General features: G+C 55.5%; 1 protein-coding gene across 2 annotated transcripts; it reads right to left on the bottom strand.

Moving 5' to 3' along the window:
* On the bottom strand, positions 1 to 26,160 carry Kcnj4 (potassium inwardly rectifying channel subfamily J member 4). Of its 2 annotated transcripts, none has more exons than XM_085678391.2 (2): positions 25,542 to 26,160; positions 1 to 1,735 (listed from the first exon to the last, which is right to left on the bottom strand). In XM_085678391.2, the coding sequence occupies exon 2, from the start codon at positions 1,694 to 1,696 to the stop codon at positions 362 to 364; it is 1,335 nt and encodes a 444-aa protein (XP_085534517.1). In that variant the 5' UTR covers positions 1,697 to 1,735; positions 25,542 to 26,160; the 3' UTR covers positions 1 to 361. The 2 variants fall into 2 exon arrangements, with proteins under 2 accessions (XP_085534517.1, XP_048310738.1); XM_048454781.3 differs by lacking the exon at positions 25,542 to 26,160 and adding an exon at positions 20,374 to 20,892.

Raw genomic sequence — 26,160 nt, 5'->3', positions numbered from 1 at the left:
CCCAGAACCCCCATGATGCCCACCCTCCCTAGCAGTCCAGCCACCTTCCCCAAGGTCCTGAGAGCAGAAGGGTCACATCCTTGAAGGGTCAGTGGGAATAGGGTGGAAGGTCTGGGGGCCCAGAGCCACCCGTGGGGAGGTGCCGGGGGCAGAGCTCAGGTCAGCAGGGCTGAGTACCTGGGTCCTTCCCAGTCCTGGGCTCTGCAGTCAACAGGAAGGGATCTCCCAGTCTTTGAAGTCCCCGCCTTCCTCCAGGTCCACGGAGCCAGGTTCAACTCTGTCCTGAGAGTGGGAGGCTTGTCTTGGCACCTCACCCCTGGCAGAGGATCTTGCAGGAATAGAGAAGGGCAGGCCCTGGAGGTCAGATGGCAGACTCCCTGCGGTAGGAAATATTGTCCAGCGGGAGGGTGGCTTGCATGCGCTCAAGATCCAGATGACTACCAAACTCAAGCATCCGAATGATACCTGCCTCCTCTTTGGAACCCGCCTCCAGGCCCAGGCCTGCAGCTACGGCGGCTGCAGCAGCAGCTTCCTCTTCCATCTCCTCTTCCTCCTGGCTCATGAGGGCCAGCTCGTTCTCATAGCAGAAGGCACTGGGAGGGGGCGGTGGGGCGGGCAGCACCGTAATCTTGCTCTCCTGCAGCTCGCGGGCAGAGCAGCAGGGCGTGCCAGCCACCTCGTAGGTCTTGTGGAATCGTGAGTAGTCCACCTTGTAGTGACTCTTCTCCTCAAAGACCACGGGCTCGAACCGGTGACCCCACAGGATCTCACTGGCCAGGTAGGAACTGCGGGCCTGCGTGGTCATAGCTGTGGCCTCCACCATGCCCTCCAGGATAACCACGATCTCGAAGTCCTCCGACTCCAGCTCCTCCTTGCCCATGCCGTAGAGCGGACTGTCCTCGTCGATCTCATGCACGATGATGATGGGCGACACCAAGAAGATGCGGTCCAGGCCGATGTCATAGCCCACGTTGAGGTCCCGCTGGTCCAGCGGCAGGTACTCGCCCTCTTGGGTCATGTAGGGCTTGATGAGCTGAGCGCGGACGTGGGCCTCCACAATGTGGCTCTTGCGCAGGTTGCCCACACGCCACATCAGGCAGAGCTTGCCGTCACGCACTGAGATGACCGCATGGTGGCTGAACAGCAGCGTCTGCGCCCTCTTCTTGGGCCGTGCCATCTTGGCCATGATAGTGCCAATCATGAAGGAGTCGATGACACAGCCCACGATGGACTGGACCACCACTGCAATGACGGCCAGCGGGCATTCCTCTGTCACACACCGGAACCCATAACCGATGGTCGTCTGTGTCTCCACTGAGAACAGGAAGGCTCCCAAAAAGCCGTTTACATGCATGATGCAGGGTTTGGGGGCCGTCGGGGCTGCCCCACCATTGCCCCCCGGGCCTCCTGCAGCAGGCACCGAGGGGCTGGCCTCCAGGTCACCATGGAAGAAGGCAATGCACCAGAAAAGGAGGCCAAAAAAGAGCCAGGAGACGAGGAAGGCCGCGGAGAAGATCATGAGCATGTAGCGCCAGCGTGTGTCCACACAGGTGGTGAAGATGTCCGCCATGTAACGCTGGGACTTGTTGCTCAGGTTGGCAAAGTAGACGTTGCACTGGCCGTTCTTCTTGACAAAGCGGTTGCGGCGTTTCCGCCGGGGCACGTGGGCCTGCCCGTTTCGGCTGTGTCCGTGCATGACCTGAGGCCGGCGTGGTCACCTGGGGAGATGCAGGGTCTGTGAAGAACAAGGGATAGGTGAGGCGCTGGGGAGTGAGGGGCTACTGTAAAGAGACCACCAGACTCTCAGGCCCAGAACCGTCTGTCTACACAGGACCTCAAGACTTCCTTTGACCCTCAGTGGGATTATGGCAGAAGGTCGTTATTGAAACTAAGTCTAAGTCTGTGTCCCTGAGGCTGACCCTAGACTGGGGTCTGCCCAACGAAGAACAGAATCCAGGTCCTAGCTCCTGCCGCTCAATGTGGCCCTTCCACCTTGCTGCTGTTCTGGAAGTTTCTATATCTGTATTTTTTTTTTCTTCCTTTCTGGTTTTGAAGCAGGTCTTGACCATATTGCCTTGGCTCACCTGGAACTCATTCTGTAGACCAGGCTGGCCTCAAGCTCAGAGATCTGCCTGCCTCTGCTTCCTGAATGTGGAACCAAAATGGTGCACCCCTATACTTTCTCCATTTCAATGTATTATCATCGTTGTCATCATCGTCATCATTAGTGGGAGACGGCACACTTGCCGTGGTGTGTATCAGAGACAGAGGACAGCATTCGGAAGTCAGCTCTTTTGTCCCCCGTGGGTTCCGTGGATCAGACTCAGGCTGCCAGGCTTGCACAGCACGTATCTTTAACTAAGTCACCTTGCCAACCTCTTTTCATTTTTAGTGGTGCCAGGGTGGAACCCAAGGCCTTGGGCATATGGAGCAAGCTCTCCCACCGAGCCACACTGTCATCCTGATGCTTATCTTGACTCCGCGTCCTGCATGCCCTGAGCTTTGACCACCCCCCCCCCCCCATTTGCCTCCCGGTTTAGCCACTGCACTGGCTACCTATAATGATTTTTTTTAAATTCTATTTCAGTTCCTTGTCAGCACTGGTTTTGCAAATCCTCAGAGCTCCCTGTAGCTAAGTTACCATGGGAGTGAGTATATCCAGACAGACTTCCATTGACTCCCAGATTCCCGTCCTGTCCCCAGACTTGCTGGGAGCAGGCTAGGTGCTGACAGATTATCCGGTGTGCTGGTCAAGACGGAAGAAGGGACAGCCTGGCACTTCCGTCCCGGTCTGGGCACATGCAGCTGGCTGGAAGAGGGAGAGTGGTCTGCTGGGAAGAAAGTGGACCCAGACTCGGGGGTGTCACCTTCCAGGAGCTCCTGGATGAAGACTGGGGGTAGGTGAGGCAGTTGCTGCTCTTCTGCCCCACCCACCTCTGATCACCTGATCACTCAGTTTCCTTCTCCGAGCCTCAGTTTCCTCATCTGCATCCTACCTCACAAGACCCTGGAAGACAAAGCCCCCACCCTGCTGCTCCCCACTTGCTGGCACCTGCGAGAGGCAGGCGGTGTGCCTGACTGTGGTTGCCAGCTGTCCCAGCAGAGGCTTGTCACCCCCACGTGGCGTGTCCACCGGCTGGACTCACACAGAGGGCACACTGTCTTCTGTGCTCCCTGCCATTGAGGTCTGAGCACAGGAGCTGCTGGTGCAGTCTCAGGCCCCGGAGGCCCACAGGGCCAGGACCTCGCCTGGGTTCCTGATAACATCTTGGCCTAGAATTATATAAGTCTGGAAGCTTCTATTTTCTGTTCTATTCTTCCTGGTCTAATTGTGCATCTGTGGCAATGTTTACACACTTCCCTGGTTCAGGACAACTTGGTTGCCGCAGCAACCGGTGCGCGCCAATGCTATAATTTAGATATCAACAGCCCTTTCCCCTGCCTCTTTCTCCAGAGTCTCCCTCTCCCTCCCCCAGGCCACCCTACCCGACCCTGCTTCTCTCACCCACCCAACCCTAAAGGGCTCCCTCAGTCAAAGTAATTTGCCATGTGATTTGACTGGCCCTGAGTTACCTGACCTGGAACTTTAGCTTCTTGGGTATGGCCCAAAATTCAACACTGGTCCTATCCTTCAAAGCATTCAGTAGCTGGGGTTCCCTTGCTGTGTTCCCCCATGGCCTTCAACTCCTTCATCTGCACCAAAGACACAGCTGAGGAGCACAAGGTAGCCACACTCAAGACCACTGTTTTATAGGTAAGGCCAAGGAGCCCCAGACATGGAAAGGAGCCATTGAGGGTCTCCGAAGGAGGCAGGGGGGACTGCCCTGACCAGGTTGTTTACACCCACCCTAATATTTGGAAAGACAGATCTCCGGCTCTTCATCCCTTCTCGCTGGAGGGGCCTGGAGGACTGGAGCCAGGAAAAAGCAGGTACTAACCTCATCATGATGGGCTCTGAAGCACAGCCTGTACCTCTGCAAGAGAGGCAGAAGTGACACCTGTGCCTTTGATGAATGTCCAAGCGTGTGTGGGGGGGGGGGGGGGATGTCCTGCCAAAAGCTGCCTCCCAAGGTGCAAAGGACAAGACCCCTGACTCTGCTGGTAGGTCCAGTTCACTTGTGCTGCAGATAGGGCTCATTGTGGGGTCCACCCTCACAAGGGAGCCTGCGGTGAGTAGCTGAGAGAGTTCCTCTGTGGCTCTAGGCTATTGGAGTGTTCCCTCTGGTTAGTGGGGGAAGAAGAGGGAGCCTCTGCCAGCATCAGCCTTGAGTCTTTTCCCATCTGTATCAAGTACTCAGCTCCCCCCAGTCTCCCATCACCTGCATTATAGTTCTGCAGGCCCCTGTGCCTCTTTTCAAGCACCCAGAAGGTTTTGGAGGCCCTCCTGTGCCTGCCTCAGATGAACTTTTAAAGCTTGCCCATCCCAGTGCTCAGGAAAACTGGCTCCCCAGAGAGGTCCCTTCATGTACAGCGAGGATAGCTGTGGGCACTCAGTCCAGCCTCCTGTTGCAATAAACAGCCGCTGTGGCCATCACATCAACAGGGACGTGACACTCACCTGACTCTCCAGTGCGAAGTGCCAGCTGGGCATTTGTGCATGCGCTAACTGCATGGCGTGGGGAAAGACACAGAAGCTGGGGGGAATGCTCAAAGAGGGGGGACACAGACGACAGGAGAGGACACAAAGCACGATCACTATCTTCCTCCTCTGAGTAGAATTTACTTTGAAAAAAGAGGAACCCTGCCTGCTTGTCCAGGCAGATGGATGGCCCCAGCCCGTACTCTCCTGGAAAGCTGGGGACCAGTCTCCATCCTGTCCATCAAGTGGATTAAAGGATGCTGGGCTGGGTGAGAAAAGGAGGCTGGACCCTTCTGTAATACCCTGTGGAGGGTCCCCAGACAGGGACCTTTCTCTTTCCCAGCCTTGTAACATTCCCCAAGCCTGGGAATTGGGCTTTTGGAGGTGATGAAACTTGAAGAAAACAGTAGAAGCAGGGGAAGGTGAGGCAGCCAGGGTTTCCCACAACCTCCAAGAGCAGGCTGCCAGTCCAGCAAACTGAGCAGAGAGATGGGGTCCTGCCTTACTCAGGACTGCATCCTGTGGTGTGTCTGGTGGCAAAGGAATCCCACAGACTGGGGGGGACAACCATTCCAGTCACTCACCCACATACACATATCCTGGCTCCCCATGACAGAAAGAGTGAGCAGATGCTGTGAGGTTACCTCCCGGGGGACCTCCCTTTGGCCCTACCAGCCCCAGTAGCAGATGGACAGAGGGCAGTGGAAGCCACGCTTGGGAATGGCCAGGCTGCTGGGGCATTTTATCCTTTCACGAATCTTCTAGGTCATTGTTGGTGAGACACAGGATGTACCAGGCCTCACCAGAGGTCTCATACCCGTCTCAGGGCCCTGTCACTGAAGTGTTTGAGAGACAGAACGCCCTGGAAAGGCAGACTCCACACCAGGCGTGGCCTGCCTGTCTCACCGAGGTATCGCTGTGTCTTTGTTCAGTGAATGTCTATTTATTAAGCAGCTACTGAAATGCAAGGGGATTCTGGCTGCTGTTCCCCATCTGGGGAGATGAGCCTGGGGCTTGCACAGCAGAATTGGAGAGGTAGGACTCCCCTTAGGTATGGCACCTCTTGGCCCCCAGCTCACCCTTATCCTCGCTCACCCTGGCCCCTGGCTTCTTGCCTTTTTTATCTGCTGTGATGCTGTGCTCAGCCTGGTTCCTCCGGGGTCAAGGCCTTTGGTTCTGAAGTCACCGGTCCCTCCCTTCCTCTCCCTCACCACCCTGCCCGCCTGCCCTTCAGGCTGCCCCACCTTCTCTGTCTCCTTCACCCTTGCCGTTTCACCCCCATTTAGCTTCAGATCAGCTATGAAAACAACCTGCTGGTTGCATCCATATGCTTGAGATGGCAAGACCCAGGCTCTCAGTCTCCACTCCAAGACTCCTGCCTTCGTTTCCCTGCCTGCACGGGGAGGCAATGGCTACGGCGCTGACTTCAGCAGGCCAGCATTGGATGCTTTGGAGAGCCACTGCACCGAGGACACACCCGAGGGGAGGAAGGGCCCTTGGGTGCTGCAGGTAAAACTCCAAGGGTGACACGTTGGTGGTGACAGAGACGCAGTGGCTCTGGGACACAGAACAAGAGCTGGAGAGAACTCTTGGCTTGACTTTACCACAGAGGTGCTCTGGCCTGGTTCACCCCCTTCTGTCAGAAAAACAGGGACCCTTCACAACTCCCTGGAAAGAAGGAACATGTGAAGAGATGAAGTCCCTTGCTGTTAGTCCCTGAGCCTCAGGCAGGCAGGGGGAGTGGGGTCCTGCCTCCAGAAGATGGGCAGATATTCCTCGGGGAAGTGGGGAATTCAAACCAGCAACTTCTATCCCAACCCTCGAGATCGCAAGGCTGACCTATATTCCAGCTCTGAGGCTCCCAGGCTTAGACTTGATAGGCTAAGTGGGGAGGCCTTTCCAGTCCAACACACAGGCCTCTGCAGTGGGTGAGGGATTCAAGGCTCCAGGCAGCTGAGCTGCGCCTCTCAAGGAACGCATGGTAGAATCAACCTTTAGTCACAGCACTCTGGAGGCAGAGGCAGGCAGATCTCTAGGAGTTTAACGCCAGCCTGTGCTATATAGTGAGACTGTCTCAAAAGAAAAGAACGTGGGGGCTGGAGAGATGACTCAGAGGTTAAGAGCACTTGACTGTTCTTCCAAAGAACCTGGGTCAATTCCCAGCACCCACATGGCAACTCACAACTCTCTCTAATTCCAAGATCTGACACACATGCAGGCAAACACCATTGCAAATAAAATAAAAGTAAATAAATTACTAAAAGTAAGGAAAAGAAAAGAAAAAAACGTGGGATGGGGACAGAAAGGCGTGACCCTTTGCAGGTTTCAGGTTCCTATCATTCCTCTGACCCTGGATAACCTGATTCCTATGCCTCCATCTTTCTCTCCCAATGATAACACCCCAAATCTTTATCCTATGTGGACACATTTCATTGGAGGCCAGAGGACAACCCTGAATGTCATCCTCAGAAACACTGTCCACCCTCTCTGTACGGGGTCTCTTACTGACTCCAGGGCTTGACAAGTAGGCTGACTGGCCAGCCAGTGAGCTCCAAAAATCCTCCTGCCTCTACTTTCCCAGCACTGAGGTTCCACGCATGTTCCACCACACTCAGTCTTTTGTGTGAGTTCTGGGTATCAGACTCAAGTCCTCACGCTTGCAGAACAAGCACTTAATTGACTGAATGTTCCCCGGTCCCTCCAGACCACTTTCTATGTGACTTCAGGCCAGACACGTCATCTCTTTCTTCTCTGCGTGCCTCATCTACACATAAAGCTCGCTGTGGATCTCACTGCCTGAGAGTGTAATGAGAATAAACAGGATCCCACAGAGCTCACGCCTGCATAGGGTAAGGGACACATCTGAGCATGTATCACGCGGAGACGGAACACTCCTGCTCAGGGTTCCAAGGAGCAATCTCAGATACAGAATCCAGGACCCACCTACACTCACCCACAACACCTCACTCAGGGTGTCATCCTCTGTACTGAGGGCAGGGGCCCCAAAATCAAATCACACAGTCTGGATTCAGCCAGGTAGGCTCCGGAAGATTCACTCCCAGCTCATCCTCAGCATCTCTACTGGCAAAAGGAGCATAATGACACATTCCTATATGCAGGGCAGCCCTGATGTCACCAAAATGCGCACGCACAGTGCAAGCCACGCTGCCTTCCTCTAGACTTTGGAATCCTTCTGCGCGCTGCCCCTCCCCCTGGCCAGCACTATCATGTTGCAGGATCTGCGCTGAGCCTTTAGCAGGCATGCACTCTTGAGCAGGGGCCATTCTGAGTGCTTTTCGCTGATCGATTCCTCTCAGCCTCGTGGTGACCTCAGAGAAGGTACCGTCATTACTCCTGTTTTAGAAATAGAAGAAGGAAGGCACAGAGGGTTGGCAACCAGCCTGAAGTCCGAGGTCAACCTGAGCTACCTAGTGATATACAGTCCAGCTTGGACTCAAGCATCTTTTAAGGGCCACGCCCACCTGTGAGATTTGGCTCCTGATAGCATGCTTTAGGCTGGCCTCCAGGTATGGTGTAGGGGTAGGATGGGGAAGCAAGAGGTGACAACGGTGGCCTGGAACAGGAGAGAAAGAAGGGGACTGGGAACACTCTGGACAAAGCCCATAGGGTTTGGTAGTGGGTAGCCAGAAAACAGAGTAGGTGACCTTCGGCCCTGAGATGGAGCTGACTTTAATGGTCATTGGCTCCGGGATCCTGAATGACCGTGTAGAGCATGTGGCCAGGTGTGAATGGACAGTGGAGAGAGAGGGTCTCAGACCTTCCCACAGCCTCACAGCTGAGAGCTCGGGCCGACTAACCCCCTGACTCACTCAGCCCACTGAGCCAGCCATTTTCCCAAGGCTGGAAAAAAAAAATCCATGGTGAGCTAGAAGAGCCCACATCTACCCTGCCCCTGCCATCTGCCTGGGTAGGTTTGAAGGCCACTACCCTCCTACACCACCACTGCCTTGCCCCTGGATCCCAGCCGGGGTGGGGGTGGGGAGGCACAGGGGTCCCTAGAGTTTCGAGGAGTGGATGCCCTTGTCCCTTCAGTGCACAGGCTGCCCCAGCAGGGACCACTTACAGAAGAGGGACCAGCCTAGCACGTGACTGCAATCTCAGCACGTGGGAGGTAAACACAGGAGGCTCAAGAGTCCAGTGTCATCTTGGGGTCTACAGTAAATTCCAGGCCAGTCTGGGCGACGTGCTGAGTGACCTACGTGAAACCCTGTCTCCAAAAATGTAACAATAAAAGTTGGGAGTGATGGCAAATGCCTTTAATCCCAACACTTGGGAGGGAAAGACAGTCAGATCTCTAGGAGTGCAAGGCCAACCTAGTCTATATAGAACATTCCAGGTCAGCCAGGGTTACACAGTGAGAACTTGCCAGAGAGAGAGAGGGATTGCGAGCAGAAACGGTACAAGAACAGGGGTGGGGGGATTCAGAGCTAGGCTGGTGCCCCACCCTGCCTCCTCCCTCACTCTGGGTGGCTCTGCCCAGCCAAGGGCACCAGGGCACTGCTCGCTGATGACTGAGCCATCTCACAGCTGGGGATCATCAAGCAGTCACCCCAGTCGCACACAGGCGGGGAGTGAGGCAGGCAGCCTTCCTCGCTGAAACACAGCTTGGAAGGATCCCAGCTGCCCATCCGCGAGCAGCAGTACCACGCAGCCATGGAAGCCAAGGAGGCAGCACTTTCGGGAGCCTTGTGGGTCTGCGAGATGCGTTTAAGTGGAAAGAGGCAGCAGTGGTGAGCGGCGGCGAGTAGAGCCGCTACCTCGTGTGAAAAGGGAGAGGAGTTTATAGCTACACACATTTGCTCCTCTCTGCTCGCTCGCTCGTCTGGATGGAGACCCAGGAAGCTGGTGACACTGACTGCTTCTTGGGAGGAGAAGCAGGTGGCTGGGGATGGGGGGGGGGGAGAATACTCCCTGCCTTTTCATTTGTCTTTTAATTTTAGAACCATATGGGTGGATCACCTATGGAAAATACCCGTGCGTTTTAAAATTAGCATCGGACATATGTGTGCTCGTCGGAGGGGTCACGGCATCCATAAGATCCTCAACAAATAGTGAGATCCCAGACGGTCCAAGAACACATCCCCCAAGGGCTGTGAGGCCTTGGGCGACATGCCTTAACTTCTCCGAGCCACATTTCCAAAACGGGGGAAGAATAACCCCCACTCTCCAGGCTGCAAAAGTGATCAGTGGAGGACGAGGGGTATAAACTGTGAGGTGCAGAGGGCAGCCATCCGAGGTTGTAAGATGCACCTGTCCCGTGGTACTCATGTATACCTGTGCATGCGTGTGTGTTCTCCTAAGTCCCGCTACTGCGTGCGGCCCGTGGAGGCCTGAGGTTGACACCAGCTCTCTCTTCAACTGCTCTCTGCCTTAATTCTTGACAGAGTCTCTCACTGAACCTAGGGCTCGATGTTTCGACTGGACTGGCTGGCCAGCAGGTCCCAAGATCTGCCTGTTTCTTACCCCCCTCCCCGAGTGCCGGGTTACAAGCACACTGCCACACTCTGCATTTTACACAGGGTCTGGGGATCTGAACTCAGGTCTTCATGCTTGTGTAGCAAGAGCTTTACCTACCAAGCCATCTCCCAAACCCATAAAAACTCTTTTTACAGGACATGGTATGTGCCTCCCCTTCTCCCTTCCACCGCCTGGGGCCCTGAAGGAGTCCCTGATCAGTCCCCTTCTTGCTCCTGACTCCTTCAGGCCTGAGAACCCCTCTCAGGTTGCCTGACTCCTCCCACTTCTATAAGCCACATACCCTGGGAGCACGGACTCAGCCACCAATCACCACCAGCAGCCATTAGCCTCCCTCCATCTTTGACCTCCCTCCTCAGCTCCTCTGCAGTCCCCCCTCCCCGCACCCTGTGATCTCATCTAGTCCTGAGCCTTAAATACCAGCAGCCCCATCTCCTTCAGAGCAGACTCGTTCTGAGTGTCTGCTGGATGGCTAAGAGGTACCCACTGCCTCCCCCTTCTCCTCGGTCTGAGAGCCCTCCCAGGGCGCTTCAGGTCTAAGCCCTGTAGCTCCTTCACCCCAAGAATATAAGGGTATGGAGAAAACATCTTCGGTGAACACTACGGCCAGCCACCAGCCAGGCTCTGGTTCTCATTCCAAGCTATGGTGGTCCTATTATCTCACAGGGAGTTGAGGAGCAGGCCCACAGGACTATTCTATGTTCACAGCCTCAAGCTCAACCCACAGCCTCCTCCTGGCCTCCCCAGTCAAGGATTCCTATTGCCCCCCCAGCTATAGTTTTGGGGCTCATCACAGTCCCTGGGCTGAACTCCGAGCCCAAAAAAGGTTCTGCTCTCACGCAGACCTTGCCCCCTCAATTCCCTGCCCCAACCCTTGCCACACTGCCACATGGCCTTTCTCCCCATCCCTCCAACGTATCAAGTTGGCTTACTTGGGAGCCCTTTTCACTGAAATTCTGTGGCTCTTTAGCTCCAAGTCCCCTCCCACTGGAGTTTTGATTTAGAGGCTCTAGGCTCAAACATGTCCTGTACTTTCTTGATAGTCCTTCTCTTCCTCACAGCCCTTCTGGGCCTGATGTCATTGGTCCAGCCGTGCTGGGCATCCTTGACTGTCCACCCTGAGCCCCGGAGCCTGGCATGCAGTAAACGCTTCACACACAACTGACAAGGGACAAGGACATGAGATCTGTGCAGCCTGTCATAATTCCCGTGAAGGGCCTGAGCGGGGCGATGTCACAGAATGTGACAAGCTATTTTTGATGCTGTAATGAGGGAGCAGAGGTGGCCCCGAGCACAGACCAGGAGGGACCTTCTGTGCCATTGCACCATAGGACACAGCACAGTAGCTGTGAGTAGAGGAGACAGGGGACAGGACAGTTCAAGTCTCGGGCCTCTGTTCCACCTTCACAGAGCTGGTCCTGGAAATTCTGGGGAGAAGGGTAACAGATATTCTGGGCAAAGCTTGAGGAACCCATGGTTTGGAAGGTGGGGCAGGGCTAGGGGAGAGCGCACAGCAGATAGAGGCTCAGAGGGTGAGGAACTGTGGTCAAATCCCAACACTGTTTGGCAACGACCAAGGAGACTGTGGCTAAAAGAACATCTGTCCGCTGAGTGTCGAGAGCTTGTTCATTGAATCTGACCATCTCCCACCAGCTCCAGCCAGCCCATTCATTCATTCATTCATTTGTTTGTTCATTCATTCACCACCTAACAGTATCCTGAGCTGGCTCAGCATCTGCTTACCCGCCTCTGTGTCTGTGGCTGTGCTCTGGAGGCTGCACTTGAGTACCCACTATGTGCTGTGGGCTTGAGTGCCCACTATGTGCTGTGAGAGAAGCAGTGAGTTCTGAGCTGGCCTTGGTGGCACACATGTCTTTAGTTCCAGCACTCAGGAGGCAGAGGCAGGCAGATCTATGGCATTTCAGGACAGCCTGGTCTACAGAGTGAAACAATGTTTCAAGAAGAAAAAGACATGCCTATGAGCAGGCCTACTTAGCTCAGATAGTGTGAAGTGTCTTATCTGAGGACAGGAGCCAAATAGTCTACACAGTCAGGGGCTAAAGAAAGGGTCTCTGGGCCAGGTGTGATGACACACACCTTTAATCCCAGCACTCAGGAGGCAGGTGGATCTTTGTTAGTTTGAGGCCAGCTTGGTCTACAGAGCTAGTTCCAGGATAGCCAAGACTACACAGAGAGACCCTGTCTTGAAAAACCTTAAAAAAAGAAAAAAAGAAAGGGTCCCCGGAAAGATATACAAGTTCTAGAATGCAGAGGAAGCTGGGCAAGACAGAGCTTGGAATACGGCCCAGGCAGGACAAAGGCTCTGGGGACGGCTGGCTGCAGGGGACTGGAGACCCAGGCTGGGTGGACAGCCATGCATAGGAGAGGAGGATGCTCCAAAGCAGGGCAGTAACCTCCTAGAGGCTTTGGCACTTGGGTTCCCAGGAGCAGAGGGGCCTGGGAAGGAAGCCATGTGTCTATAGGAGCTTTGGAATCGTTAGCCAGGGAACTGGCTTTTCAGCTCCAAACAAGAATCAGAGTAAAGCAACATGTTGGGTATAAGGTATTATTAAGCACACAAGTGCTTGCTTGCACACACACACACACACACACACACACACACACACACACACACGCCAGTGGCCATCCTAAAATACTACTTACCCTCACATATGCCTTGTGTTTCAGTGTTTTACAAGCCAGGCCCTGCCTGCCACTTGGTTATTGATCTCACTATGTAGCCCAGGCTGGCCCAGAACTCATCCAAAGGGTTGGGCTTACGAGCCTGAGTCACCACACCCAGATCTTCCCTTCTGCGATGTTAAAAGCCCCAGTCTGAAAGGTGATGAGGGCTGAGAGCCACAGCACCTCTCACAGCGAAGTCTAATGATTTAGACTTTTTGTCACAGATGCTGGAGAAGCTGAGGCAGACAGAGTACAAAGTCAAGGTGACCCCAATACAGACTAGTCCAGGCAACTTAGTGACAGCCTGTCTCAAAACAGGAAGTGAACGAATAAAAGGAGTGTGTGGGGAAGGAGGGCTAGGGATGCAGACAGCGTGCCTGAGGCCTAGGCTTCATTCCCTAGAGTACCCAAACAAGCCATCAGGAACATTACAGGAGATGCCGTGGGCTCGGGAGGCAAAGGCACAGGGACCTCGTTGACCACCGTGTGGATACTTGAGACAATGGGCTGTCTGGGATCCCCAAACTCCAGTCCCCACAAGATGTTCATTTGGGTTCTGAGTCCCTTCCACTGCCCTGTGCTGAGACTCTGCTGTCCCTCCCTTGGCAGGTGCCGGTCAGCGGTTGCTCACAAACCTAGGACAAGCAGCCCACTTGGCTGCAAGAAGTGAGGCTCAGATGGTTAAAAGGTTCATCCGAGGATGCGGGGCATCTCTGAGACAGGACCCTGGCCTCTCCTCATTCAGGCACTGTCTGGTGTCTGGGGGTGGTGGCCCTGGTGCCCAGCTAGGACTTCTCCAAGGTCAGGTGGCCCTGGAATCTGCAGCTGCAGGGCTTGGCGCCCTCTCAATATCGCCCCCCCCCAGCAGGTCTGCAGACAAGAAGAGAGAGCTGGGGTGCAAGGGCAGGGCCCAGCAGACATTGGGGGGACAGGCACTAACTGACTGGATACAAGGTATTTGAAAAAATGGCCCCACTCCCCTCATCCTATCTGTTCCCAGACCAATGGCATCTCAACAGGGGCCTGGCAGAGAGGAGATGGCATGGCACCAGCCCCACAGGACACCTGGTCCCTCCTCTCTGTCCCCTGCCATCCCTGCTCCAGAAACAGAAAAGGCCACAGAGGAAAAGTTAAGTGCACCTCACCGACCCATGTTCGCACTAGTGGTCCTGGCTTCCCCGAAAGCAGAGGGCCTCCCAGAGTGACAATGGCCTGGTGAAGGTCACAAAGGGTTGTGAGTGGCTGAGCCTTCCTCCTACCGTTGTGACAGGGTCTGCTTCTCCCCTTGTCTCACATGTACTTGCCCAGGAGAGGAGAGTGGGGGAAGAGATATGGGTACCTGATGGAGAGGGGAGGGTGTCGGGGATCCTGGTGGCCCTGAGGAGCAGAAGGAGGACCAGCTCCACGTCTGCCACCTTCACTAGGCAAATGCTTGTTTGATGCCAGGTAAAGCTGCGTGGTGTCTGGGCCATTTGTCCCAGGTGAGTTGCTAGAGGGAGGGAAGGCATAGGAGACAGGCCTAAAATTGAGGTGAAATTCCTCCTCAGTCCAGTCCCCAGTCTTTGTCAATCTCCATACCTGTCTGCCCAGCTAGAGACCCCACAGCCCCCCCCCCCTCAGGCATCACCAATCCATGCTCTCAGTGGTAGGTCGCCATGACGACACCACCTCTCACAGCAGGGCTCTTAGTGGGCAGGGAAATACAGAAGTTCACTTTTCCTGGTAGCTCGCAAGGGCCTGTTGGTGTCTCCCGGGGGCACCTTACCTCACTCTTTCTGCTGAGGCCATGTGCTGGCTAAGGACTGGCCAGACAGCCACAGGGAAGAGTCTGGTGGGGAAGAGCAAAGAGGGGGAGACACGGGGTGGGGGACAGTGCCACGTTGGAGGCAGGAGACCAAAAAAAAAGGAGGGGTTGGGGCTTCCAGGGGATGGCACATACGCAGGTCCTAAGGACATACTTGTGTGGCCTGGGACAAACTCTTACTACCATGCTTCCGTTTTCTCACCTGAAAACAGGGTGCAGTGCTCACGGGACAGTGGGGAGCACTGACTGAGACAGCCAGAGAGTCCAGCACCTTCTCCTCACTCCCTCAAGACAGTCTACAAGGGCTGGAGAAGGAGCTCAGTTGGTAGCAGGCATGAAACAGCCCCCAGTACTCTAGAAGCCAGGCACGGTGGCTCACACCTGTAATCTTAGCACTCGGGAAGCAGAGACAGGAGGATCAGAAGTTTGAGAGATTTCTGTTGCACACAATCTCTCTGTCACCAAACACCAGCACCATCATTCCAGGCAGGGCTCTTGCGTGTGCACCTGCTACACGCAGGTGGGAGGCGGCTGTAAGAAAACTGCGGCGAAATACCCACGGTGGTAGTAGCCTAGCCCGAGAGCCCCCCCGCCATTTCCCTGGCTTGCGTATGTATCCTGAAACAGAACCCCATGACCTCAGAATCAGCCAAAACCCACATGTCCAGTCCCACAGGTTTCCAGCGGCCATGCTCCCTAATGAAGCCTCAATGTCCCCTTCTGTGAAGGAGAAGTAACCATGCCCTATGGGTGCCCAGGAACCAGAGGGCAGTCTTTGGGGACGGTTCTTGCATAGGCCTTTGGAAGCAGGAGGTCAGGATCCAGAGCCAGCCCGAGCATGAGCCCCCTGCCCCCATGTCTCACCCCACCCACCACCCATGAGCGGAGAGCGCGCCTGCAGGAGCGCGCGCGTGTGTGACTCAGGCTCTATTCATAGCTGAGCTCCGCCAGCTGCAGTGTCACAGGCAGAGGGGCCTCGGCCCATGTTATTATTACAATTACCATGTGAATTAAAAGTTTGAGCAGCGATCAGCCCACGTCGCCAGGGAAGAGGGAGCAGGAGAAAAATAAAGATGAAAAGGAGAAGAAGGGCTGAGCCTGGAGAGCCCCCCATCCCCACCCCCCATCCCGAAGAAGACTGAGTCCGCCTGAGGAGGCTTAAAGGTTATACCAGCCCCCAGGGGTCCTGCCTGGCCCTTCCAGGACCCAGGGTCCTCGTGAGGAGGGAGGAGCATTTAAAGACAGCCAGTGGCAGTTACTTGGGGAGAGGGGGTGGCAATGAGATTTTTTCTTTCCAGAAGTTTGTCACTTGACTGGACAGACTAAGCTCAGAGAGGGCAATTGAGTGATGGAAGGTCACACAGAGAGGTACAGTCAGGTTACTGGCTTCTAGACTCGCACGAGGTGTCTCGCTCCGCATCCCTAAAGCTTATCAGGCCCTGATGCTGCTGTCTGCCGGTGATCTAGGGACGAGGGCTACAAATAGGACCTGCCATGCCTGCTCTCTCTGCTCCGTGGAATGACAGAACCTGACCCTTCTTCCAGAAGCCCTAGCCCAACGCCACCAGCAGCTATGGATTCTGAATCCACCTCCACATGTCATGCCACCATCCACCCAGGGTCCCTTCCCCTCATCCACCGGTGCAGAGGACAGAGTCCCAGGCTAGAGAACAGGCTGCCCAGTTGAATGCTGAACTCTGGTCACCTCAGGCTGGCTCATTCCTCCCGTCGATAAGTTGAACCAGCCCCCAGTGGTTCATAGCTGCGTCTGTCTCTATAATGGAGCCCCCAGAGGATCCCTGAGGGGGTGTCGGGCTGTGGGGGCGACTAGACCATCTCCTGCCAAACCCCAGCCCAGGGGAGGAATATTTTCCACTCTTTCTGGGGAAGCCCCGGAGACGGCCCCCAGGAACCAGATCCATCTAACTCAAACCAAGTCCCTCCATACCTCCTGGCTGTGTGACCTTGGGCAGGTAGCACAGCCCCTCTGGGCTGCAGCTTCTCCATCTGTAATACAGGGACAGGGCATCATCAGCGGAGGGCTGCTGAGAGGAGTAAGGAGGAATTCACTGCAGCCCCTAGCCTCATACCTGGCCAGGCAGTACACCTCCCAGATAGGCAGCAGAGTGGTATGCAGGGCCTCCTGGCACATCTTTGGAAAATAGCACTGATTACCGAGGTGGGGATGTCATTCACAGTCACCCAGGAGGTAAAAGTCACCAGGTAGAAAGGCACTGCCTGATTAGGAGCAGGGAGCTCACTTGCTCGCCAAACCTTGGGTATACCCATCTTTTTCAGTCTCCCGGGAATAACAGGCCATTTGGCTGACTCAGGACAACTAACCAGGCCAGCTCAGTCCTTGCCACTAAGCATGTCTTCCCATCTATAAAAATGAGTTCTTCCCCAGAGGATCCCTGAGGGGGTGTCATGTTGTTGGGGGTGACTAGATTGTCTCCTGCCTAAAACTCAGCCAGGGAGAGGAATATTCTAGAATGGACCATAACCTTTTAGCTTAACCCTAAGTTTAGCTTGCCCTCACAAGGACAGCCTAAGATTAGTTCTAAAGGAATCCCTCACATAGAGCAAGTAAAGGATCAGAGCAAAGTCCTTGATGGTGGAGACAGGCAGGGTGGCAGGAAAGGAAGAGGAGGGGCCAGAGCCAGAGCTAGGCCTTTGGGGCTCCAGATCTGCCTGACTCTTGCCTGCCTGCTTCCATGAGGGGTCATCACTGTGGTCCCAGGACCTGTTTTCACTTTTGCAAAATATCAGCATCAGACCAATGATACCAGCACCAAGCCTCTGCGTGCATGAAAGCGTCCTCCCACACCACCTGTCCTCACGGTGGTGAGGATGGCGTCTCCCCCACCTCTGGCCATCATGTGGAAGGCCAGAGGGCTTGCACCTATCTGTGACTTTGGAGCCAGGGTCCTGCTCTCTCTCCTGAACTACAACTCGTGCCCAGAGCCCAGGTGGTCACCTTAAACATTCCACCATTCCCATTTCACAGGTGAGGAGATGGAGGCACAAGGAGGGAAGCTGATGTTCAAGGTCACAGGATCCCTCCTGGGGTCCTGGAATATCAAAGTGACAGAGGGCACCTCCTCTGGGCAGCAGGGGGGGTGGGGGGAGATCACCAATACTACAAGTCACCAACATTCACTATACAGATGTGGATTCTGTACAGGGGGATCTGTCCAAGGTCACATGGCCAGGCAATGACACGTGAGGTCCTGAGAACTCTCAGGCCTCACCTAGCCAGGGTGACAACAACAGGGCATGACTTCTTGCCCCAGTCATGGGACCTCCCCAGGATTGGAGTCCTTGTCCCACCTCAAGGTTCTGCATGGCCTCCCCTATATTCCCCCATCTAAGATTAGGGTAAGAAGAGCAAACAAGAAACAGGCAAGAAAGTTGAAGTCTGGCTGCTGCCCTTCTGCTCCCAGCCTGGCCTGGTCCTTGGTCCTTCCCCTCCCTCCCCCAGTGCAGGGGGATCAGGCGCTGATGTAATGCACTCGGCTTTCGTCCCCGTGCCAATCTCAGAAGAGAGACGACAGATTGCGTGAGCCAAATTTGGCATCCTAGGGGGAGAGGCATGAAAAGTGGAGATGTGGAGGAGAAGAGGAGCCTGGGGAGGTACCAAAGAAGCCCCCCTGCTCAGCAGACCCCCTGGGTGTCTCCTCTTCCTCTGCTTACACCCCATTCTTCCCTAGCCTTCCCTGGCCTGCATCCCCTGCGGGCCAGCCAGCCTAACCCACCAGGGACCCTCCAAGCCTGGGTGCTGCCAGTCCACCCTCCCCCACCCCGACACACTGCTCCAGCTCCATTCCCACCGCTAGTTTCCTGGTTACCATGTTGCTGGTTGTCATGTCGCTTACATGTCCTCGTGACTCAGTGGTCCCCGCAGAGGGGCCCCCTCCTCCTCACACCCCCCTTAGCGCTCGCCCCCGCCTCCCCCAGATCCACATTAAGAACCAGCCCGCCCTGTGTGAGCCCACACAGTTCCTCCTCCCCCTCCCTCTCATCCTAAGCCCTGAATCTTCCCACAGCATCCCAGAGTGACTTTGTCCTCCGATCCACAAATGTCTCTTGAGAACCTGCACGCCTTGGCTTTCTTCGCAAGCTCTTCTCAGGGCCCTGACACTTCGTGCAAAACACTGACATCTCAATGAAGCCAGGGCTACACTCCCATTTTCCACTTGTACAAACTGAGGTCAGAGAAGCGAAGCCAAGTGCCCAAGGTCACCTCAGCAGAAGCCCATGGACATTTCTGTCTGACCAGTCACCTCCCCCCGGAAGTTGTTTCTTCAAAGGTGGCACAAGGAATCATTAGGTACAGCTCCCAAGTTCCAAATCCCCCCTCTAATGCCTAGACACCTCTATTATTGTCAGTCTGTATTTCCAGCCATATGCTTGCCACTCCGTAGCTACTTATTTTCCTTCAAAGTAAATCGAGTCCTTACTCCCACCTGCCCAGCCTTTTCTCCAGCCCACCAGTGCTCTGCTCACAGAGCTCAGGGCCCTCCACTGGAGGTCAGTGGGGCAGGTCTGGTGTCCTCATTCCACAGTTGTGTTACAGAGGCTCGGGGAGCATAACTTGCCCAGGATGCTAGTTTCTCAGCTAACTGGGCTTATTTCCGAAGCCTGGACCGAGTGATAAATGAGGCATGGTGTCCAGTATGGATAACTCCAGAAAGAGACCCTTCTTCCAAAGGGAGAATAGAGCTAAATGCTCCAGAGTCACTCCTCCAGTCTGCAGCCCCATGGTCAAGCAGCTGTTGCTCCTACCATGTTGCATGCAGTCCGCAATCACTTGCCCCGACTGTCCTGCTTCCCCATTTGTTCCTCTCATCAGAAGCCAAGTCAAGCCTATGCAGGGCTCCTGGGTCCCTAGAAGTCCTGGAAAGTGTAGGACTGGATGGGGGATGGGAGTGGTGAGTGCATTACATCCCTGGGTTCAGGCTCTCTCTGTCAGAGGCCAGACACCCTCTCTGGCTCCCAGATCCTTCAACCTACCACTTGGCGCTCTCCTGCTTCTGAGGCCCCAGCTGCCAGTGAAGGCCAGTCACCCTGCTTCCTGATGCCTAGAGGGCACTGCTGCCTGCTTCTCTGGGCTACCTCTCCCTACCCTGAAGTCTAGGTCCCCTGCATAGCTTGTGTGTGTGTAAGAGTAGCAATAGGCTGACCCTGGTTAAGGGACATTCTGCAGGTGTGTGTGTTTGAAGGGGGGGGGGAGTTTTCCTTGCCTGGAGCTCAAGGTATCACTCACTGCTGTGTTTTCCCTTTGCAGAAGAAGAAAAAGCATTTCCTCCTCTCCCTGCAGCCTCAGTTTCTACCACTGTAAACCTCTCCTATCCTAGGGTCATCTGACACAAGGCAGGTACTCAACACAGCAGAAGGGAGATTTCTGCCATTCTCAGAGCCATTCAGAGACTGCAGGTGGGAGGTGGGAAGTAGAGACATCCCCTTCCCATCTTGCTGCAAGTCACCTGCCTCGCAGCTCCTGGAACGGAGGTGGGCGGGAGCAGAGAAGGGCCATCGCTAGGGCAGGAGGTCAAAATTTCTTTCATCCAACTCCTTTCTTTTGCCAGCTGCAACCCATAGGCGATGCTCGGACGGCCAAGCGGACAGAGCACGCCAGCTTGGGGAAGTCACAGGACCACACGGGGACCTTTCAGGACCCGGGTCAGAGAGATGAGTGCAGGATGGGTATGGCCAGAGTATCAGGACAAACAGACACTTCCTCGGCTAGATAGACAGTGGGAAGGACTCACGGATTGACAGCGCTCGCAATAGACGAGCCCGAGCTTACCCTGGGGCGAGAGATCCGAGGAGGGTCTGGGCAGCGAGTGGCCGCTACATCCCCCGGCGAAGTCCGGCGGGCGGCGTCCGGGGGCGCGGGGCTCGGGGCTCGGGCGCCGCCTGCCCGCGATGTCGCCGCTGACCCGGGCGGCCGCCGTGGGTTGCGGGGTCTCCGCGCCGTCCCTCACCGCTTCCTGCGCAACTTTCAGCGTTGCCCCGCGCCAAGAGCTGGGCGCTGCCCGGGCGGCAGCATCGTGAAGCCCGGGCTCAGGTTGCGGGGTCCCGGGGCCCAGGACGCCCCGCCTCCTGCTGTTACCCACAGCCCCGCGACCCTCTCGCTGGGGTCGCCGAGTTCTAGGGCCACCTCGAGTCTGCAGCACGGTCCCCGCCGCTGCGTCTCAGTCCCGCCTCTCCTCCCGCGGGGTTGTGGACCTCGTCGCTGCGCTCTGATCCCTGCCCCGGCCCAGTCTCGCCCCGCGAATCGGCCGGCTGTGTCCTTCTCTGTCGCCGTCCCTCCCACTCCCGCCGCCGCCCCCTCCGTCTGGGACCCGGTCCCCGCCGCGTCCCCGGCTCGCCCGGGAGCCCGAGCTCCCGCCGCCCGCGGCGCGCCGAGAACTCCCAACTCGCAGCACGCGCCCCGCTTCGGAGACTTTCGCCCCTCCTCACACGTGACCCGCGCCCCGCTGCGGAGGCCGCGCGCCCTGACTTCCAACCCCAGGCAGACCCCGCCCTGGCCCTCCCGGTGCGCCCAGCCCACGAGGGCAGGCCACTGGCTCCCGGGACCGTAGACTCGGGCAGGGGTCTTGGGGGCTGCGCCGTCCCGTTCTCGCCCTAATCCTTCCCGTGTTTTCCTGCTCTCTCTGCCGCGCTCCTCCAGGAATCCGCTCCGAGGATCCGCTCCTGGGTTTGCGAGTCCCCCCGGGGGTAGGTGGGAAGGGTTCTCCGAGCCCAAGAGAGGGTAGGTGGTAACTGGTCCAGTTAGGGTCCTGGTGGTCCTGACCCTCTCCTGGGAGGTCTGTATTCCCTCCCGAAGCGCTACCAACTAGGGGTCCTAAGCATCCCCAGTTGAGGAGATAGAGGTCGCTCTTTTGGAGGGAGCCTAATAGTCACCTAGTCAGTAAGGCTCCAGTTCAGAGACTGAGGACCCACAGAGGTCCTTAAGTTCGCAAAAGGTCATTCAGTGGGGTAAAAGTCAAACAAACCCTAGTCCCTGTTTTCTTCTTCATCTTAAGTTATTTTCTTTTTTATTTATGTGTGTTCGTGTGCCTGTGTCTGTGTACGTGCACCACGTGTGTGCAGGTACCTGTGTGAGTGTGTGTGTGTGTGCACTAAGCATGTGCAGGTGCCTGTAAATGCCAGGAGAAGTTGTCAGATCCCCTGGAACTAGAATTATAGGCAGGTGTGGGCTGGCATATGGGTGCTGGGAACTTAACTTGGGTCCCCTACAAGAGCAGCAAACCTCGATGGAGCCAGCTCTCCAGCCCTTATTATGCAGTATTGATAGAAGAGAATTCAGACCCTCCCCCACAACCACCTCCAGAGAGCCCAGATTTGGGACCCACACTCTGGAAGCACCTCCCAGTCTCCAGGGAGCCAGTCAGCCACTTTGCTGAGCATGTGCCACCTTGATCTAGTCTCCTAAGGAAAAGTAAGAGGAAAGCACCCCTGTGTGGCCATAGGAGTCTACATCAATTGCAGGTAGATAGCCAACTGAACCTGCTGGAGTCTGGCCATGGAGGACTAGGCCCAGAGTCAGGAAGGAAGAGCTGAGTTAGGGCCACAACAAGCTTGTGGAAAACTGACTGAATAGCCAACCTCTTTGGCCTCCTCTGCCAAGCAGGCCTTCCAGGACAAAACTACTGATACATAGGCCACACATCTGTCTCTTTTCTGTGGGCTCTCCCTGTCTCAGTATGGTACGCTGTCAGGCTCCGGCACACCATATATTCACACAAGTCCTCCCATTCCCACGGATTCCATAACGTACCAGATGCCTTCACACCTCTCTCTGGCTGCGCCCTGTGCTCCCCCTGCCTGGAATGCCCTCGGTCTTCTTTGCCTTTAGAGCCTTTCTGCTGCTTTCCACGCCCAGCCTCAGAACCACTTCCCAAGACACAAGCAATCCAGCACCCATTCATTCAGTTGGCTAGCACTGGGGACCCACCTATTACCAGCCCTTAAGGTAGGCACGAGCATGGTTCTTATTGAATAACTTTGGAAATCAGACCAACCTGGCTTTGAGAGCACTTAGAAACTGTAGTAACCTTTAGTGAGATTCTGTTTAACCTGTCCACAAACTGTGAGCGCTAACAGGCTGTTGAAGGTAGGTGGGTGCTGGCAGCAGGTGCTCATGGCTGTCTCACGGGTGCCATCCTCAGCACTGTGGACCTTCGCTGTGCACAGTGTCTGTTCTCTTTGCCAGTCTTCCTCCTTACCCTGCTGTGCCCTCAGGCAGGTAGCCAGGACTAACTACTGATGCTCCCTGGTGTGTGTGTGTGTGTGTGTGTGTGTGTGTGTGTGTATGCATTGACTCCCACCCTCCAGCAAAATAAGTACTCACTTATAAGTGCAGTTGATGGATGCCTGGTATCTACTACACCTCTGTGTGAACCAATAACGGTAGGGCAGGATGGACGGAGGGACATCTAGTGGCCTGCAGTTTCCTCCCCTGGTGGCTGGCTGCCCTGGGAGTGGTGAGTGCAGGAGAAAGGATAGGACAGTAGGGGGTACACAGAATCAGGGGTAGCTAGATCCACCACAGCTGCTCTTACAGGCTACGTGTCCCTCACCAGGTCACCAGGCAAAAGTCTGAGGAAGGGATGGGGCTCCCTGGATGTTGGGCTGCACTATAGGGCAATGCTGAGTCCCCGGAAGGCTGCAGGGCTGGAGCTAGGTAATAAGAGATAGGGCAGCTCCAAGTCAGGAGAGGTCCGGGGACCCCAGGAAATAGAGTCCACCATCAAATAAACACCCACGTGACCCTGGGCAGGTGGTCTCTTCGCCCTGGGTCCTGTTTTCTCCCATGTTAAATGGGAAGCATAAAACACCTCTCCATTTTGAGCAATTGTTCTGAGAATGATTGAAAGACCTTGCCACAGACTATGGCATGGTCCAGTAGCTTATGCTCAGTTTGATATGATAGGTGCGATGCCTGCCAATGTGTGTGATTGTGTGTGTGTGTGTACATATGCATAAGTGTGTAAGGGGTCTTGGTAAGTTGTTTATCTTTTTGGGATCAAGTTCAAAGACCTCATCTGGAATGGGACCATCTTCTCCAGCCCTGAGAAGGCAAATTGACTTGTTCTCATCCAATATAGAAGCCTGACTTGTCAGGGTAGCCTTGATGGGGTGGGCCGGATTGGGCAGGCAGTCTGAGACTCCAGACTCCTCCCATCAGTCCAGCACTGTTCCAGGTCCTTATAAGCACCACCCCAGTCTCTACAAGAACTCTCTACTTCAGGTACTCTTTCAGCAGGCTATTGAACACATAGCTTCAGTGCCAGGGTCAGCTGTCCAGAAGAATGGCCGTTATGCCGAAGTGTGTCCATCTGTCCGTTCATTGTCATCTGACTCTCACAACTCTGTGAGGCAGAGGCATGGACTCTCGCTTCCTGGGTACAGAGAGGAAGTGGCCTGCCTCGGCTCAGTGGGAATAAGCAAATGCAGAAGCCAGGACTGGAACTGGGTTCGGCACCTACCTAGGTTCTATAGAATGGTTGGCAGAGAGCTTGCTAACCCACCCACTCTGGGAGCCTGCTCAGGCCTCCTGGGTCCCACAGTAGCCTCAAAAGCCTGTGCATAGAGCTGGGAAGAATGAAGGGCAGAGGGCTGACAGGTGGCAACAGTTGGGGCTTGGGGTGCACTTAGAAATGTCAGTATTACTGATCCCAGAGGGTTGGGGGGGCTTAGAATGTTTCTGAGAGTCTAGCCAGCCTATTCTACAGATGAAGCAAACTGAGGCCACCCAGCTGTTTGGATGAGAAACCATATCAGAACACAGCTGGCCTGCCTCAAAGCACCACAGTCCAGACAGCTCCAATTGAAGAGGTCCAGAGTGGGGAAGGGCTGCTGGGGCCCCAGAAGGCCAGCATCCATGCCAGCATGCCAGCCCTTGGGATGGAAGACTGTGGGGGTCTCTCCCACCCTCGATCCCCATCCTCACCCACCGCCCAGCACTCAGTCACCAGGGTGGAATATTTTAGCACCTATAGAAAAACCGCCACAGACGGCAGTGGCAGCTGTTGCTAAGGAGATGCTCCCAAAATAGCCCCCCTCCGCCAACCTTTCCTGCTGCTGCTCCTGCTGTGGGGAGGGGAGGAGGCCAGGCAGTGAGGGGTGTCACATGAGCCCTGGCCCCAGGCTCACCCATCCAACGTAGCCTCTGGTGGCAACTGTGGCCACAGACCTGAGCTGCCACAGGTCTGTGGAGAGAGCAAGAGGTGGCCTTTGCCTGCCCAGTGGCCTCACCACCGTCCTTAGCTGGGGAAGAAGGTCACCAGGTGAGCAGAGGGAGGGAGACACCTCTACTCCCAAGACCCTCAGCACACCCCCACACCGCTCCCATATACACAGCACCTAGGATCCCAGCACCTCCACACATCTACTCAAGTACACCATGAGCACAGCCCACACAAGCCTATCTGGATATGCATCCGCACCAGAAAGACACACATAGATGCCCGGTAAACACATATGCCAGGAATGAACAACACACACCACATGACACTCCACACAGCCATAAATACACACATTCACATATATAGACTCACACATCCATCCAAAGTGCGCACACACACGAAGGCCTGCCGTGCCAAGCACACAGACACACACCCATGTATATTGTATATACTTTTCCTACACACACACACACACACACACACACACACCACACACACACACACACACACAATACACATGCTCACAGACACAACCATCCAAACACACGCCCAGCACGTGGCTCAAATGGGCTCTGTCCAGGGGGCAGGTCCTGAGCTTCAGACAGCCTTAATGAGTGAGAGCTTGACCTGTTCAGTCACAGAGGAGGGGGACAGGTGAGTGAGTAGGCGGAAGGCCATACTTCTACAACCCCTCTACACCTGGGGCACACAGAGTCTTAGATCCCAGGAGAACTTCCCTGGGGCTATGTCTATGAGAAGAAAAAAATTGAGGGGGACTCACCTGCAGGCTTGAAACCTCTAGGCATGGAAGGTTCTGAGACCCAGCTTCAGAGTGCAGCTGGCTGTCACAGAGACTGCCCTTGGGGCTGGAGTGATGGACAGGACCAGAACAGAAACGAAGATGGCCCTTGGCATGTGCAAGGTACTTTGCAGTTCGACAGCTTCTTTGAAACTTGGTGATTATTTCACACACTTGGTGAGAGCTACTCTGAGACATTGGTGGTAATGTCCCATCTCCTAGACCTGGAGAGGAGTGGGGACTTCAAGACCACACCGCAGGTTACTAACTGGACTGGTCTCCAACTGGGTCCTCTTCAACTTTTCTGCACAGTTCTCTGTCGGGATGCTGGCCACCAAGTGCAGGTCCTGGCTTTGCCCACTTCACCTAGTGATGCTGAGGCGCAGCCCAGCCCTCCGTCTTCCCACCTGGAAAGCAGGGAAGGAATTCCCAGGCAGGGTATCTGGCGGCAGCTGGCGACCACAATGAGGACAGGGTGAGTGGGAGTGGCGTTTGCCGGATGCCCTCAGGACGCCAGCGCAAGGACGAAAGGCTGCGTCGCTTCCCACCTCACTTGACCAGCGATCTCTCTCCAGCCTCGCTCCGTGGTCGGCTCCAGAAA

This window comes from Myodes glareolus, chromosome 19, assembly GCF_982192425.1.
Source record: "Myodes glareolus chromosome 19, mMyoGla1.1, whole genome shotgun sequence".
NCBI lineage: Eukaryota > Metazoa > Chordata > Mammalia > Rodentia > Cricetidae > Myodes > Myodes glareolus.
The sequence above is the reverse complement of the archived record's forward strand: the minus strand, read 5'-3'. Positions and strand labels throughout refer to the sequence as shown.

What these genes read in the sequence shown, in the direction of transcription:
- Kcnj4 (XM_085678391.2), bottom strand. Translation starts at nt 1,696, where the DNA reads ATGCACGGACACAGCCGAAACGGGCAGGCCCACGTGCCCCGGCGGAAA.